The following is a 17,977-nucleotide window of genomic DNA, read 5'->3' as shown; positions in this document are numbered from 1 at the left end:
AACTTAAAATGGACTTCAGATATATAATAATGTTGTCATCACTTAGCATATTTAACAATGCTTGTGTCTCTTTTTTTAGTTTGAGATGCAAGTGAAACATTTCTTTTTCTCTTAAGCTGTGGTGTGCTGTAGGGGTGAACCTGTCAGGAGGGAAGACACGAGATGGAGGGTCTGTGGTTGGTGCCAGTGTGTTCTACAATGATGTGACTGGTGTGGATGCAGATGGCAACAAGCAGCAGACAGGATCCCAGAGTAGCTTAGATAAACTAGACCAGGAGCTCAAGGTAAAGTCACTGCAAGGCACATTCAATAAATTATATAGTTATACATCTTTACTGTGTAACTGTAGAGTAATAAAGTATTTTCTAATCAGGTTCATTGGTAACAAATTGATTTTTCTTGGTTAGTCATTAGCCCAGGTTATTTGGGTTATTGAATCCAACTATTAAATACTTTGATTCTTCCCTTACTGGCAAATCTCAGGAGCAAATCAATTTTACATCAAAATGAAGCACTGCTTCTACCAGTGCTGCCTCTTTTAAAAACCATTTGTGACAGAACTGTTTATGTTCTGCCATGAATGGAATTCATATTAAGGGCATAAAAACAAAGTCTTAATTTTGAAGTGCTTTGGAATATCACGTTAACCTGTGGTGATACTGAGTATGGCAGTTGGCGTGTCAATAAGGTTTTTATTTTATACTGGTCTAACTGTATAATTGTGCAGTGTAATTATAATGTTCTATATATTTTTAATAGAAGTATGAAATATGAGGGAGCTTTAATACTTCAGATACATGGAGAACAAGTAACTACAAGTAGTTTTACAGTGGCATTGAAGATACATAATTATGTGGGAATTTAAGTATATTTCTTAGGTGAAAATGTAAGACCATAAAAGATCAAAGGTAATAATTCTATTCTTGTCCCCCTTTCTGTTGTTCATTTCTGCCTTTGTTCTCCTTCAGGATCAGCAGAAGGAACTGAAACATCAGGAAGAATTATCCAGTCTAGTTTGGATCTGTACTAGCACACATTCTGCTACAAAAGTTATCATTATTGATGCAAATCAACCAGGGAATATTCTGGACAGTTTCATAGTTTGCAATTCTCATGTGCTTTGTATTGCCAGTGTGCCAGGTAAACACTTGAGCTGGTTCAGCTCCTGCTTTTTTAACTGTTTCTTATTCAGCTTTTCTTATACCATGAAAACCCACAGATTTGTTACCTAGTGTGATAAAAAGTTACTGTAACACAGCAATAAGAAGGTGTTTAGTTGTACATTAAACTATTGCATTTCTACCCTATTGTTTCACTCTTTAGTTGGCTGTTGACCTAAATTAACCAAAAGTCAGAAAGATGTCAGCAGCCAAGGGGAGCTATTTTGTTTGATGTATTGTGAGCTATGCAATAGTGTCAATATTTCATGGAATTGTGAACATCACAAAAAGAATAATATGTTGGTTGCTTTTTTGGCCTCTTCAGCTTCTTGAAGATAAGCAGCAAGTCTTGGAGCCCCTGCAGAGGGAATCCTGGTTGCATTTGAGTGTATTTTAAGTCTTGAACGTGTAAGAAGATTGAACATGAGAAAAATTATTTTTCTTCCAGAACAAAGGATCTATTGCACCTAAATTCTTCATAAAGCTATGGATAGATGCTGTTGCGTACATGCACTGTTATGAAATCTAATTTTAGAGGAAGATACCATTAGAATAGAAATAAGCTGTTTGGATAACTGCAGGTTGAAATACAGTGAATGACACTGTAGTGCAGCATACGTCAATCTTGCTTTTGTGTTGTGAGCTTTGTGACAGTATTTTCCACATTTGCTGATCAGGTTAAAATAATCTTGTAGATAGGGGCTGTCTGCATGCTTAATCTCAGTTTCTGGAGAACTCATTCATGAAGCTTAGTTATGAGAGAAATGATTCTGCTCTATCCCTATGAAAAACACCCAGTGACGGGGCCCAAGGGAATGGTCTGAAGTTGTCAGGGGAGGTTTAGGGCTAGATGTCAGGAAAAGATTCTTCCCCAGGGAGTGGTGGGGCACTGAAAAGGGCTCCCCAGGGCAGTGGTCATGGCAGCAAGGCTTCCAGAGCTCCAGGAGCGTTTGGACAATGCTCTGAGACAAAAGATGGGATTGTTGGGTGTCTGTGCAGGGCCAGGAGTTGGACTGGATCTTTGTGGGTCCCCTTGGGGCTCAGGATATTATGTTACTCTTAAGTTTAATCTCTTTCAGGAGCAAGGGAAACAGACTACCCTGCAGGAGAAGAGGGGTCCCAGGAGGCAGATTCCAGCCAAGTGGACAAATCCTCCCTGTGTGGCAGTATGACCAGCAACAGCTCTGCTGAGACAGACAGCCTGCTGGGGGGCATCACCGTGGTGGGCTGCACTGCTGAGGGTCTCACGGGGGCTCCTGCTGCCCACGACACCAATGGGGCCTCACCTGTGGCAGAGAAACAGTCAGGTATGTGATAGACACTGCAGGTGTGTCAGGGCTGGCCAAACACCTCGAGATGCAGCTGGAAATTAGTCTTGCAACTACTGAGGTTAACAGTGTGTAAGCTGTGATAACATAAACTCTCTGTACATCTGTAAATTATAGCTGGAAATGTGTGGAGGTGAAATGATGAGATGAAATGGGAATTGGCTGCTGCTTCTTGCAGGTCCTTTTGAAAGAATTCTTGTGCTTGCTCTAGAGAAGTATTTTAATGTAATATTTGAAATGCAGATCTATCCAAGGAGTGACTAAAATAAATGCCTTGGATTTTGTCAAATCTTAGAGATTTAAGTGAAACTGAGTACTTCATAGACGTTCTTACTGTTTTTTGTTATATGCCCTGCAGAGCTGTATGGTGATATGATTGTCAATGGATGTGGTGGTTGGCCTCATTCACTTCTGTCCTAATTAATCATTTAATGGCCAGTCTGAGCTGTCAGTCACTGGGCTGGTACTTAAAGTGCATTTGACATTTGTTTATACAGAGCAACCTGCTAAAATTTGTGAATTTCTGATATGGAAATTTTAACTGTCTGGCTATCAGTTATTCACTTCAGTTTTAAGTATCAAGTTCTGGCTATTTTAAACAATAGCAAATTCTGTTGCAGTTGTTAAAAGTTTTTCAAATTTGTTTGTTTCATAGATATTGCAACTGAAAATAATTCAGCAGATGAGAACATTCCAACAGCAGAGGAGGCAACAGAAGCAACAGAAGTCAATGCAGGGACAGGAGAAGACACAGCTGATATTGCACAAACTGGAGTCTACACAGAGCATGTCTTTACAGATCCCTTGGGAGTGCAGCATACAACAGAGGCATCTCCAGTGTATCAGCCTAAGTACCTAGTCTCAGTCTTCATACCTCTTAAAATGTATTTTAAAAAAGAAATATAATGTTTGTAGGAACATAGCATGGAGATAAAATGACTACTTTTTTATTTTTCCTTTTTAAGTGTGAAGAGGTTTATATAAGTATTCTTGGTAGAAGACTGTGCTTTGTGACTCTCTTCTGCCATTCCCCAGATATAATAATACTGACAGGCTTGGATGGAACCTGGTTTTCAATGTAAATGTTCACTTAACCTCAATAACAATGGATTTCTTTTTCATCTGTATTGTACTTTCGTGTGTGGTTACTGTGTTTTTAAACACCTCATGTACTTCCAAAGCCAGTGTAGGAGCACTCAGTAGTAAAATAAACACCTGGGTTATAGCCTGAGTAATCTGTGCACTCCATTAAATGTATTTTTCCTGTTTTTTTTTCTAGTACTGAGTCAGAGTTATATAAGGATGTTGCAGTTCTGCCAAACGAGCAAGATCTAGTGAGAGAAGAAGCACAGAAAATGAGTAGCCTTTTACCAACTATGTGGCTTGGAGCACAGAATGGATGGTAAGGAAGTGCTAATCTTGTTACAGTTATTTATAGTAATCACTTTAAACTTGCTTCTTGTGCCTACAGGCCTGATAACCATCTCAAGTCAAGATTAAGCATAGAATGATCTTAAGAGAGCCAAAACCTTGGCTACTTTGCTGCATTTTTAGGCATAGTAGAGTTCCAAGCCCTTTTTTTTTTTTTTTTTTTGTTAGATAGTGCTCCATCTGCAGAGTAGTTCTGGGGGTTTTTTGTAGTCAAAGAAATTGTTATGGTCTGTTAATTCCACAACTTTCAATACTTTAGTATGCTAGAAAAATCTATTATAATTTTTACTGCAGGTGGATCTGCAAGGGAGTTTGTAATGCTTTAGGTCTCTGAAAAAGCCATTCTGCAGCTCATGTAGTTCTTCTTTTCAGTGTATGCATAATTTCCAGTGGAAGACGAAAACTTATTTTCCCTTTGATTGTGGATTTCAGTTTATAAGGGTTTTGCTTGTGATTGTTTTTGTCTGGTAGTGCTTTTAATCCCTCCTGATTTGTCTTTGCAGCCTGTATGTTCATTCATCAGTGGCCCAGTGGAGGAAATGTGTTCATGCCATTAAACTTAAAGATTCTATTCTCAGTATTGTGTAAGTCCTGAAAGAATGTCATGTAAATCATAATGAATTTCTGTTAAAATATTTTCCAAAGTAGTTTTACATTTCCTCCTCAGATATTGGGAATGTCAATTGCCATAACTGCCTGCATGCTCTTTGAGGGACAGTGGAAAACTTCTGGGGAGCAAGGAAAATAAAAGGAATCTTGTACATGTTGGAAGTACATAGCCCAAAGGATGAGCTGTAGCTCTGCAAGCAGTTATAGGTTGCTATCTTTGCTGTTTCCTTCAGGCATTGTAGCCAGATATATTTCAAGCTCTCTGAACTGGATTTTGACCCCTTGTTACATCCCTTCTCTTGAGCTATATATAGAAATCAAAACACTGGGGCTAATGTGACTGTACAAAATGTGAAATATCAAATACCTAGCTTTAAACCTGCCTTCTGAGCAGAGCAGTCTAACCGAGTGTGTTGTTGTGCCTCCTTTTTCCCCAGACATGTCAAAGGAATAGTCTTGGTTGCCCTGGCAGATGGGACGCTTGCCATCTTTCACCGGGGGGTTGGTAAGGACTGTGTTGCATCTGGAAACCAGGGAATTTTTAACAGTAGTCAGGAAAGAAATGTGCTATTTATGTGTTATTTATGTTTTGATAATGTATTCCCCAGTGACCTTTTTCTGGGTTGTCATGAGAAGTATTTCTTGTTATTTCAGTTGCAGATTCAGCTTCTGTTTTTGTGCTGTTGTGGTGCATTCATGGAGTATATTCTTACTCTGAAATGGAGAATGGGATGGATCTGAGCTAAATAAGGAAAAGCCATCTGAAAGTCCACTTTGATTATCATCTCTCTTGCTTTTTCATTATGCTCAATAGTCATGTCTTCTGTTTTATTAGTGTTAAAAATTGTCTCTGGGCAAGTCCCTCAATGAGAATTTTGTAACCATCCCTTCAGAATTTCTACCCAAACTGCTCCTGAACCAGCTCCATTCTTCAGCCTCCAGAAATATGACCTAGAGGGGAAGGTCTTACTATGAGCAACTGGGACTTATCTATTAGCTTGGGTTTTTTTAACACCCTTTTCCTTTTTATCTTTCCCTTGTGCTCAGCATTTGAAAGAATTAAAAAGGTTGTACAACAGTAGTGCAAATACTGGAAAAGATGCATCTGGGATGAAGTTGGTTTTAGTGGTTTTGTTTTGTTGTTTATTTTTTTTAAACTCACTGCGGTGGCTTACAATTACATAAACCTCTCTAGTGAATGTCACTGATAATCTGTGGCCTTAGTTCAGCCTACAGAAGAATTTTACTTGGTGTTGAATGACCAAATTTAGTATGCTTTTAGTAGCTTTCAGATCTACTAAAACTTATGTTTTAAGAAATTTTAGATTTTCTTTTTTAAGATCTTGAAGCATAATTTTAAAACATCTGAACACTTCTATGTTTAGGCAAACAGCAGGTGTCTGGTGCTGTGTGGGAAGCTGTTTGTTTTCACAGGTGTGGCAGTTTTGGAGCCAGGCATGAGACTGAACACACAGAGTCCATGTGACAGCAGCCCAAGTCTATTGATGGGCACCCTTTTTTAGAGGTTTCCAAATTCCTGCTTGAACACCTGATTGTTTGGGGCCTTAGCCCCACCCAGCTCACTGATGAATGTCAGCATTCATGATGGAATGGGATTGCCTGGGGTCCCTGTTTGAGTTCCAACCTAACCTGTAATTATCTTACCCTTTTATTTATTTCTATTCCCTAATGAACCAGGCTGGTCCAGGTGAGGTCTGTTATGGCCAATCTCTGTGTGAGCTCACAGAGCAGCTGCAGCTGTCACATACAGGTACTGGTCCTAGTCAAGCAGAGCCTGTAGCCCTGGGTAACCTGCTGATATTTCTGGATCTTTAACCTGAATCATTGCACAACTGTATTTTTCAGAAAAGGTAACATTTGGGATGTTAGTTGCTGTTTTTTTAATGAGGAGCCCAGCCATAAACTTGTACTGACTTACCCAGATCATTACAATGCTTCAAAAAAAAAAAAAATTAGACTTTTAAGATAGTTGCTTGTACTTCAAAAGTTTCCTTAAACTAAACATAGGTTCCTATGAGTTTTGCTTTTTGTTTTACTACTGTTTTTGCAGATGGTCAGTGGGATTTGACAAACTATCACCTCTTAGACCTGGGCCGGCCGCACCACTCGATCCGGTGCATGACAGTGGTACATGACAAGGTCTGGTGTGGCTACAGGAACAAAATCTATGTTGTTCAGCCAAAGGCCATGAAAATAGAGGTAACTTCCAGTAGTGATTAAAATAATTAAATGTTGCGTTTTCATGCTGCAGCTCAGATCCAGAGTAATTTCAGAAACATCTGTTTTCATCAGTATGGAAACAGGCTGCCTAGCAAATTTTTTTACTAAATAGTTTTGTTTTTTTCTGGGAGACTTAAAGCTGTGATGAGTCAGTTCTCTTATTGAAACCAGTTTTTGGGAGATTTAGTTCTCCACTTCTAGCTGGCCAGAACCTGGAAAGTGTCCTTGTGCAGAGCTTGCGAGTCCAGCTCCCACCTTATTCTGTGTGCCTCATTTTGTTCTCTACCCACATGCAGAAGTTTGTAAGTGTTAATTTGGAATCTATTCTCCTTCCAGTTAGAGAATAGTTTATGCAAAGTGTGTGAGCTGATGTTATATCTGCAGTGTTTAGTCTGTCATCTCAAGAGCACAAAGTGGCTGAGGTTTCTGCAAGCCTTGAGCAATATAAGTGCTTCAGCTCCTGCTAATTGGCCTGAGCCATGGGCCAGGCCTTTGATGGTGACTGCTCAGCTCTTCTGAAAATATCAATCACCCAATAATAACCTGATTTTGTGAAGAAGTCTATAGAAAACTATATGGGAAAACTGAAGTTCATATAACAGTGAAATGGATTGTTTTGCTTGTGGATAGTGTGTATTTTGCACAGGTGAGGTTGTTTATGAGAGTCAGTCATGATGGAACAAGGAACAAAGACACTTTTTGGGCACATGTAACTCGTGCTGTGGCAGCAGGATATCAGACCGAAAAGGTTCAAGGGAGACAGAAGCTGGAGCAGGCTGGGATGACATGTGTAAATGAAGACAGAGTAGGAAATTACAGCTTTGAGATCACACTTGGGGAAGGGAATCAGCAATTTTAGAGCATCAATGCTTTTTGTGATAAAGCTAAACACTGTCTGCGATCTTGCAAATCAGAGGCTTGTGCTTGATTTAAAATTGCCAGTTCCGACTGCGTGGGAGTTAACAGAGAAACCTTTCTTACTCCTCCCTTTGTTTTACCTTCTGATTTGAACCCCAATGTTTCCTAGAAGTCCTTTGATGCCCACCCAAGGAGGGAGAGCCAAGTGAGGCAGCTGGCGTGGGTGGGGGACGGGGTGTGGGTGTCCATCCGCCTGGACTCCACGCTGCGCCTGTACCATGCTCACACCTACCAGCACCTGCAGGACGTGGACATTGAGCCCTATGTCAGCAAAATGCTTGGTAAGTTCTCAGGAAAAACTGCTGTGTTCTTGCTGTCTGCAGCTTCTTTTTCCTGCTAGGGGGTCAGGCAGTTCTCACTGCAGGTTTGGGGTAAGGGTGGGTGGAAAGGCTGGTTCAAATCAGTTTGTGCAAACTTGAATCTGGAAGTAGAAGCCCGAGTCAGTCTGTGAAGCATGATGGGGGTGATGGGTCATCTGTTCATCTGTTGACTTTACCTGGTGTGTAAAGTGTCCTTAAAAACTCAGAACTAATGAGGAAAATGGTGGTTGAGTTAGGCAGGTACCAAAAAATGGGAAGAGTATATTACCTGCCTGGGAAAAATTGCCTCTTCTTTCAAAAACACCCCTCAAAGTAGTAAATTTTTATTGCTCTTGAGCCTAGTAAGCTTTCTTTATTTTTTTTTCATTAATGTCTATATAGGAGCAGTTTGACCACCTGCATTACACAGCAAATATGGGTAATTAGGCTCTGGGAAATCCTTCACAAGTCACTGCTGTGCATTGCACATGGCAGATCAACCCTCTGCTCCCCTCATCATGCTAATGAATGAGAAATTAATTTTAATGGATGACAAACCACTATCTTATATCTGTAAACTCACTTATTTTTGTTTTAGAAGCTGGTAAGCCTCAATGGATTTTACTGTGCAGCATTAAAGAGCTGTTATACTTTTTTTGCTTTCTCATAGCTAATGTTATACTCTTGCTGTATAGATTCTCAATTTAATTGCATTGCTGTAGCCTTCTAGGTTATCTTTACAACTTAAATGTGCTCATCTGCTTTGGTTCTGTCAGAAGTGGGAGGGAATTACTTGTCTGTGTGATTTGGGAGCTCTCTGTTGTAGAACTAAAATTATTCCTGCTCATAATTTTTGATGAAAAGCATCTTTTGTTTTTAGGTACTGGTAAACTGGGATTCTCATTTGTGAGAATCACAGCACTTATGGTGTCTTGTAATCGTTTATGGGTAGGAACAGGAAATGGTGTCATCATCTCCATTCCATTAACAGAAAGTAAGTAAAATGTCAACGAATAGCACTGTGCAATATGCTGTAGGCATAAAAAAAAAGTATTGAACACCATTCAGATGCTTGCTAATGGATAGAAAGCTTCACTGCCAGGTCTGACTCTTTGAGGTTTGTAACAGATCAGGACTGTGTGATGTTTGGCACCCAAATCTGTGTATGTGGTTACAATTACTCTGACAAAATAACACATCTCCAGAATCTCCTGTACTGCTGTTTGAGCAGAGTTGGCTTGAATCAAAGGGATGCTTCAAAGCCTTAGAGGTGTTCTGAGCTTTAGCAGCATTGATAGAAGTTTATTGCTTATACGAGACATCATTAGTTTTCTAATTAATGTTATTTTTGATTGCCATATGATCACAAAGTGGATTTTTATTTGATTTGAGCACGTTAGTTTTGTTGTTAATAAATTTGATTTGGCTTTAGTTCTTGAGAATTCACTACAAAGTGGGTATAAAGGACTGGAACAGAAATAGCACAGACTGCATTGAGGAACACGTTCAGAGTTATAGGAGCTGTAAACACATGCTTCAAACAGGGCACTAACATCCAGGTCAAATTCCAATGTAAATTCTGTTTTTTGCTTGATAACAGACCCCAGACTCTTGTCATAGGCTGAAACTAATTGAGGGCAGTTGAATCTCAGGAGAAAAGAACAGCTCACGGACAAACCAAATCTTAAATAGGTAAAGCTTAGGAAGAACTCTGTGTAAATTGATTGCATTTAAACAGTAAAAAAAAAAGCCACAACACTTGTGCCTGAGACTAATGTTATAACAGGTAGACAGAAGTTTCAGAAAATAAAATGCAGACCTTTGATAGTCCTAATTGTACTGTTGTTACCAGAAAATAGTGCAGTCTAACAGGTGAATTTTTAGGATGATTTAAAAGTGAAAATTCTTCATGTTGTATCTGCTTTGTTGAACAGCAAACACATGCATTGTTTCTCATATTGTTCCATTGCATTGTCCATCCATTCAGTAACTTTTTTTTTGCCTTGCATGCATGTATTAAGGGAGGACAGACTTCCTGTCATGGATTTTGAGACACTTTAAATTAAGCTTGATTCAAATTAAGAGCTATAATTTTTGAAAACATGATTTAATGTTTCCAGAGGAGTTTGTTTTAAACCAGGAGTGAACATGAAGAAATCCCTATTATTAAAGCTGTTCAGTTTCATTTCAGTTCTGTTAGTTGGTTGTGGGTCAGAACAGCCTTTTGGGGGTAGCCTGATAGTGGAGCTGAGAACCCTGGTGAGAAATATTAATGGTTTTTAAAAGCAGTCACATCCTTGTGTGAGCAGTGGCATCTCTCAGTCCCCTGGGTCTCAGTATCAGGGCAGCAGATGATGTTCCAAAAGGGTTCTTGAAAACATGAGTTATTCTATATTATTCTGAAACCTCCTGCCAAGGAAAGAGAGAAAGGGGAAACATTGCTAATTGATAATATACCTAAAAATACATGACAGTGTTTTGTGATCTATTTTGTACTGAAACTTCTATAATAAGATGCTGTTCTTTGTGACTTTTGATTGAATCTTCTGTAATTAAATATCTATTGATTTTCTTTTAGGAGCTAAAATTTTAAGCTCTACCTTATCAAAAACCAAAATATGAGTGGTGGGTTCTCATTAATCCTTCTCCTCTACTGTCATACCTATCCATTTCCCCTTTCCTCCTTTCTCACTAGCTGTAATCCTCCACCAGGGACGTTTACTGGGGCTGCGGGGTAAGTGCAGATCCTGAACCAAAACCTATTTTCAGGCTTCTAATAGCCACTTTGAGGCTGTTTCCCACTCTTTATAGATTTACCCTTTGTATGTTCCTAAATGTTTTTCCACTTGCAGTTACTGCATTGCAGCAGTTTTATGTTTGCTAAATGGCCACCAATCTGCTCAGCAGTTTAGCATATCATCCTGTGTTGCAGCTGAACTCTCATATAGACTGTTTTTCTTCCAGCCAGTGTGATACCACATCTTATAACTTTGTCATTAATCCACATCATTTGCTGTCTTGTTACAAATCACTGTTTCTTTCACTACTTTGATAGTCTTTGGAATGGAGATGGCTTGTATGTCTAGCATGAGTACTTCTCTGGTTTAATGTATTTTAAAACTTACCAGTAAAATCTAGATGTAGAATGATAATAGGGTAGTTCTTTCATGCCCACAGGTGGCTGTTTCTAGAGAATTTTTGCTGGCAAGGCCATACATTATGATTAGTTGGGATGAAACTGTGTTTAATTACATGTTTAAGTACATGGAATTTGCTCATACTGAAACACATTAGAGGTACTTATTTTCTATGAAAGATACAGTCCTGTCACAAATTATTTTTTCCCAAAAGTAGGATATTGAAATCTGATGTTTATGCTAGACTAATAAGAATCCTGCTCCATTTTCTGATGAATTTAAAATAACGAAGCATGCAATCTTTTTCTTTCCAGCTCTGTCTTGAACTGGCATTGCTGCCCTCCTGTTTCATTTTTATCTAAGTTGGCTTTAGCTTTTAGATGGTACCATAAGGTTTCTTTAAAAATAACCACTTCAGCAAGTTGTGTTTTGAAGTAGAAAACAACTCCTCTTCTTTTACAGCCAATAAATCAGCAGCAGGCTCTGGAAACCGTCCAGGGAGTGTGATCCGTGTGTATGGAGATGAGCACAGTGACAAAGTAACTCCAGGGACATTCATCCCCTACTGTTCCATGGCACACGCACAGCTCTGCTTCCACGGCCACCGGGATGCTGTGAAATTCTTTGTTGCAGTACCAGGTGAGGTTTTGTTACCATCTTGAAAAGGGTTTTTGTTTTGTTTGGGTTTTTTGTTTTTTTGTTTGTTTTTTTCCTTCATTTGCTAGGTTAAACACAGTGTTTAGGCAAAGATAGCAAGAGTATGAACTCATACGTTCAGAAACAATGTACTGTATTTTAATTGCAAGACTTGTCTAATGCGAAGTGGCCCTGTTTAATGGGAGGAAAAGTGCTTGATGACAAAGAAGGACTTCACTGCCCTATGTGAAAAAGGTGCTGTGCTAAGTGAGCACTTGCCTGTTAAGAAGGCCCTCAACTGCTTTAGGCATTGCCATCCAATGACCAAGCACAGAAGGTTTTACTCTGAAGTAAGGCATAAAAAAGTGTTCTGTTTTTCACCTAGGTCAGGTTGTTTGTCCTCAGAGTAGTGGTGGAACAGATCTAACAGCTGATAAACAAGCCCAAGAGTCCTTCAACCAGAGTCCCTTAAAATCAATATTGGTGATAAGTGGTGGAGAAGGATACATTGACTTCAGAATGGGTAAGAAATGTAAATGAGTCATACTTCATACTGAAAGGGTATTAACCACATAATAACTGCTGCTGTAATTGCCATGAGTGCTTGTGTGTGGTCAGTATACAGTCTTTACCATACACTGCAGGGGTAGAAGTATGTTTATTCTGACACATGCCTTCAGCTTCTCCTCCTCCTCCCAGTAAACTATGACCTTGGCATGACTGTGTAAGAAGGTTTATTTGAAACTCTGCTGTGGAGTCATGTACCACCTTCCTGTTTGTGCTTGCAGTCTTTCTTTGGCAGGTTAATCTTTTGTCTTAAACCACTGGAAAACATGTCCTTAGCTACTTAGATATGCAGCCTGACTGAAAACAAGTTGTGTTAAGTGAAGAATGCTCAGTGAAAAATTTACTCATTTCTGAGTGGGAAGGAATAAAGTAGATCACTGCATGCCCATCGTATTTGATCACTGCTTTTCTTGGATAGCACTTTTGCATGATCTAGCCCATAAAAGAGTTCTCGTGTAAACACGTATCTTCTTTTTAGTTGAACTCTTTGGGGAAATAAAGTGAGAGCTGTTGTGATTCTGTGTTTATAATCTACAGCTGGAGACCTTTGGCATAAAAAGGTGTCACAACTCTTAGACTTGCTTTTGACCTTTTGCCTAAATCTGTCTGTAGTCTTTCAAAACCAACCAAACAGAAAAACAACCCACACAAACCATTACAAAGGAGAACCCAGGAAGGCCATCCCAAATCCTGTCATCCCACTAATGAGTGACAAGCAGGTTCCTGAGGTGACCGTGCTGGATTTCTGTGGGAGGCAGGGCTGGATAAGTTCTGTGCCACAGTGCAGTGAAGGTTCCAGTGCTGCAGTCACTCCAGGGCAGCTGGAACAGCCACATTCCAAATGCTCCTTGTTCTGTCCCTGTGATAGAATAGAAAAGCCACAAATTGAGTGCCACTGCTGCCTTAGCCCAGCCAGTGCCACATGAGCCCAGCAAACTGGTCAAGAGTAATTTGGGGCTACTCTGTGTTTAACTCCCTCAGCCCTCCAAAGGAGTCTAACCAGGACAACAGCCAGAATTCGATCTGGCACCTTCCTGAAGGTGTTGGTCAGTTCCTGTTTTGTCTGATTAAAGTGACCTCCTGGAATGATGGTCCTGGCTATCCATGTGCAATTCAGTGTCACCTTTGGTCCCAGTCAGCTCCTGTCACCCAGAGTTCAGGTGCAGCTTCAAAACAGCTCTTCTTTTTGAAGAGCAATAATGGAGAATATGCTCAAGGCTGTCTTTGTCACTGTGGGCAGGGTTGTGACAAGCTGGAGTAACTGGAACAGGAGGAAAGAGTGAGAAAGGTTGACAGTAGACATGAATGTTGTGTTGTCTCACACGTGCTCAATTACAGCTCTTGTCCCAGGGCATTTATATGTTTGGGTTTGTCCCAGGGCACTTCCTAGTGGCAAAACCATCTCTGTGTCTGACTGGTAGCTTGCAGATTAGGTCTCTCTACATTAAAGTGATGAAACATGTAGAATATGGATACTTGTGAAACTGTCATTGTTTTTTGGGCTGGAAATAAAGAATACGGCCTGCAGCATGCTGGGCTCTGAGATAATTATGGAACACACTCTGTTTACAGTCACAGACTTGAATATGTTTTTATATCAGCATATGGCAACATTGTCTTTTTAGTGTTTTTCTTGTCTTGGTGCATGTGGTGTTGATGTTGTTCTGGTTATTGGCTGCCTCAACCAAAGCTGTTTTTTCCAGGTGATGAAGGAGGAGAATCTGAACTCCTGGGAGAAGCTCTACCACTTGAACCTTCTGTAGCCAAAGCTGAGAGGAGTCACTTGATAGTGTGGCAAGTCATGTGTGGCAGTGAGTGAGCCTGTAGGATGCAGTTGGAGACCTTAAAAATGGGGGGAGGAAAAAAAAAAAAAGCTTCTGCATGTTTGTTTTTTTCTGTTTTTTTTTGTTTTTAATTTGGGAACCTGTTTCACTACATGATGTTGAAGCATTTCTTTGCTGTTTAACTTTATATTGCAGACCTGTCATACCTTTAGCTATACAGGAATTAGCTTGTGCTGTTTTACTGCACCTGTGTTGAATGGAACAGTGTGAGGAAATGAGATGTTTCTCCAGCTGGTATGCACACCACAGTGAGCAGCTGAGACAGTTTTACTGTACCACAGCAATCTCATGTGTTCACTTCTTTGGTAGTCTCACTTGAGTTCAGCTTTGTTCCAGCTGAGCTTCATTTCACTGTATAATGCATTGGGTAAAACAGCAAAGTTATTCCCAGAGTATGAAAAAAAATGGACAAATTAGAAGATGGATTATTAAGACTCATCCAAGTACTCGGTGAGGGCTAAAGCAAACTGTGTATTTCAGCTTTTGTTTTCAAACCTGGGGAATCTTACTCATATAGTGTACATGGTTTAATTTGTTGCATTCTTCAGAATTTGTGGGGGGAAAGAGGAGGCTGTATAGGAATTAAAATGAAAATATTTAAATAAAATTGTATTTTCACTATTGAACTTTAAAGTTTGAGAACTGCTGCCCTTAATAATGAGCAACTTTGAGTATAATGTTTTTCCATATCCCTGATATGGAACAACTCTATTTCCAAAGGGTGTTCTTAGATTGATATAAATTGGAAAATGACTGTAAGATTCTCAGACAGGGGATATGTTTTGTTCTTTTCTTGTCTTAACTCCTTATGTTCTAAGCACTTAGAATGATCTTCTCTGCCTAGCTGGTCAAACTCATAAGGCACTATGTGTGTGAAGGTTGGAGACCTCAATTAGAGCATGAGAAAAGACAGAGTGTACAGGAAAAAAACCACATTCTGGTGAAGTGAGATCATAAAGGATGTGTAGTTCCAGATAATTAGGTACAAAATGTATTTTTTGTAGCTCCATACCCCAATTTAGTTAAAAAAAGAAGAAATAATTTAGCAACACTATTATCAGGTAACACAGAGAAAATTACCAAAAGTCAGGAGACTAATATTAGGCTGATGCTTTGTCTACTCACCATCTATTTTTTTAACCATAAATGTGAGTTTAAGACTGTCTTCCTTTTACACTGAAATTTCTGCATTAGTATCAGACCTAAGTTAAACACATCATGATTTCTGTACTTCAGAAGATTTTAAAAAAACAGATTTGCTCTTTAATTTAGTGTCTAGAAAATAAAAGTTTTGAGGGGTATTAATAAACATCCAGCATTTTTCCCCAAAAGGCTGGAACTGTTCAGATTAGCAGAGAAATTTAGTGACTTGATTGTGTGAGAGAACTGAACAGTTTCAGAGGAGTAAATATAGAAAGACTTTTTTAAAACTGCCTAAACATTTTTATGCAATAGGAGCAGTTCTGGTCTATCAGGCAAACATGTGTTTATATATTTTCATAATTTTTTAAATGAACACATTTAGCTGAGGTCTATTGTGTAAATATATATTTAGGCAGCTTTTTCAAATGCATATCATAGCTGATAAACCAGAAAATCTCCATTCAGGTCTATTGGTTAGATTTATATGTATAAATACTTTTTAAGCAACATATTTTGTACACAGCTTTCCTCTCGTAAATATGTATTTAGGACATGAACTATGTAGTAAAAATCCTTATTAAAGATGTTTAATACCTTGGTAGTATTTTTCTCTTCAGAATGCCAAAAGCAATGAGAGCATGTTGTTCCATAATTTGCTTTCCATATTCATCTTGAATATCACTCTTAAAGTACTTCAGCTTAAATATAAAATCTAGACGCTTATTAAAAATTATATAAATACTAATTATCCAAAAGTAACCTGAGTCACTCTTAGACCTATTTTAAACTTACAGGCATGTATGCTGAACATGAAGCACATCTGAATTGATTAATGGGATTGGATGTCTTAAGAAAAATACTGTCTGAACTTCTACTGTTGTGCAGAATCTTCACTGTGAGCGGTGCAGTTTAATTGCTTTTCCTGCCATTTTCTTGAATTTATTTTTTTTTTCCTCTTTGGAAAACACTGTCTCTGAAGTTTTACTCACTGGTTGACTGTCACATTCTCATGTTCTTAGGGAAAAAAAAGCGCACAATTCTGTTCCTTGGTTCTGTGTAGGATTTAATTTGTTATTAGAGGCGAGCTGTTTTCTCTGAGTGGTGGTACTGCTCCAGCTGGAGCAGTGCAACCTGGCAAGTGTGTACCTGGTCTTTTGCCAAATGGAGCTGGCCCACCGTGCCATTTTAGTCATTTCAGTGGGCCAGCCCTTGCAGATACTTCAGAGAATGATTGATTTCTTCTGTCCAAACGTGGGAGGGTTTTAAAGCAGATAGTAGGTGAACTGTGTAGCACTATGGGTGTAGATAAAGGCATGTGCACTTCTCTGTATTTCTCATTTAAAAACGTTATCCCCTGTCCTAGGGTACAGTAGATTGACGGGGTCCCTGTTGCCATCACAGTGTGCTGGGCTGTATAAACTCCCCTTAAGGTCACTTTGGAAGGTGAATAAATCACACCAACCCCAGGCACTGGGATGGCAATGCACCCTCAACTCTGTCTCAAGAATGTGTTTATGCATTACACTCGTGATTAAAGCATCATATAAATAGGAGCTAATCTCTTGATAGCTGCAGCTTGTTAATAGTTTGGAAACATTTTGAGCACAAAATATGCAGCACATGACTTGCCAGGGTAGGGGTGTTTGCATGGAGAGGGTGAGGCTGAATTGTCCATTCCTTGGGAAGGTCTTCCTGGGCTGGATAGCACCGAGCTGACAGAGCGTAGACACTTTATCATAGGCTGCCTTAGTAACAAACAAATGTTAAATCTGTTTTATTATACTAACTGTTCTAAAGAACGTGTGTCTTTAAAAAATGCTGTGTAACTGAATATTTATTTCCATGTGAGTATTATAAAAATTACCAAAGGATTAAACCTGACTTAGCACTCTGTAAATGGCCCTGTTGAGGTGGGCCTTGTGAAGGCCCCACTCTGTAAAATGAGACACAGTAAACTCAAATACAGTTCTTCTTTAGGGAAAATTAAATGTTCTTTTCTAACAGGGTTATGCCATATTGTAACAATCTATATTGCACCTCAAAGCATTTTTCTATACACTAAATGTCTCTCCCACCCTCTAACAAGGTTAAGTTTCCTTTATTAATTTTGTTGATGCACATTTCTCAATCTTTTAAACATATATTTTAAACATTTTATGGTCTGTAATTTTTGCAAATTTTGTCTGTTGGACACTTTACGCTGAATTTCACTTGCCTCTGTAATCTGAGATGGATTCTACAGCGTTAAACTTGCTGTCTGTTAAAACTTGAGGCTTCTTTTCTGTGAGCAGAAGAGCTCATATAGCAGTGTAGTTATTTCAGTATTTATTTCTATTATTGAATCCATGAGGTTCAGAATGTAACTTTGTACATGACATATATATAAATATGTATATGAAACATGTATTGGGTCAGTGTGTTCTTTGTAATCTCATGTTAATTTTGCAGAGTTTTGGTGCTATCAGAAGAGACAATTTTGGGGATTTTACACTAACACCAGATATTGTCATTATCAGTGATGTGTTTGAGTCAGCCCAGGACTAGTGTTATCCTGCTCTCTCATAACAGGCCCAGACAAAAGCTGTGAAGAAAAGCTGTGATGTCTGTGCCTCTCTTAAGATACAGATCTGGAGCAGCTTAATGCAGCTTGGATTAAATTGATGG

At 39.1% G+C, this 17,977-nt stretch overlaps 1 protein-coding gene across 6 annotated transcripts in view; it reads left to right on the top strand.

Moving 5' to 3' along the window:
• SPAG9 (sperm associated antigen 9) overlaps nucleotides 1-17,715 on the top strand; it is a 61,260-nt gene extending 43,545 nt beyond the window's left edge. For 3 of the 6 annotated variants that reach the window (XM_062506395.1, XM_062506396.1, XM_062506399.1), the window contains 13 exons: nucleotides 117-284; nucleotides 969-1,140; nucleotides 2,240-2,467; nucleotides 3,144-3,339; nucleotides 3,768-3,890; nucleotides 4,423-4,503; nucleotides 4,966-5,033; nucleotides 6,600-6,748; nucleotides 7,797-7,968; nucleotides 8,867-8,980; nucleotides 11,586-11,762; nucleotides 12,145-12,282; nucleotides 14,030-17,715. In XM_062506395.1, the coding sequence (XP_062362379.1) occupies nucleotides 117-284; nucleotides 969-1,140; nucleotides 2,240-2,467; nucleotides 3,144-3,339; nucleotides 3,768-3,890; nucleotides 4,423-4,503; nucleotides 4,966-5,033; nucleotides 6,600-6,748; nucleotides 7,797-7,968; nucleotides 8,867-8,980; nucleotides 11,586-11,762; nucleotides 12,145-12,282; nucleotides 14,030-14,145 (1,902 nt within the window). In that variant the 3' untranslated portion in view covers nucleotides 14,146-17,715. Of the gene's footprint in view, nucleotides 1-116; nucleotides 285-968; nucleotides 1,141-2,239; nucleotides 2,468-3,143; nucleotides 3,340-3,767; nucleotides 3,891-4,422; nucleotides 4,504-4,965; nucleotides 5,034-6,599; nucleotides 6,749-7,796; nucleotides 7,969-8,866; nucleotides 8,981-10,681; nucleotides 10,721-11,585; nucleotides 11,763-12,144; nucleotides 12,283-14,029 lie in introns of all 6 variants that reach the window. The other 3 variants (XM_062506394.1, XM_062506398.1, XM_062506393.1) reach the window with 2 other exon arrangements.
• The last annotated feature ends 262 nt before the right edge of the window (nucleotides 17,716-17,977 follow it).

This window comes from Cinclus cinclus, chromosome 20 (assembly GCF_963662255.1).
Source record: "Cinclus cinclus chromosome 20, bCinCin1.1, whole genome shotgun sequence".
Classification (NCBI taxonomy): Eukaryota; Metazoa; Chordata; class Aves; order Passeriformes; family Cinclidae; genus Cinclus; species Cinclus cinclus.
The sequence above is the reverse complement of the archived record's forward strand: the minus strand, read 5'-3'. Positions and strand labels throughout refer to the sequence as shown.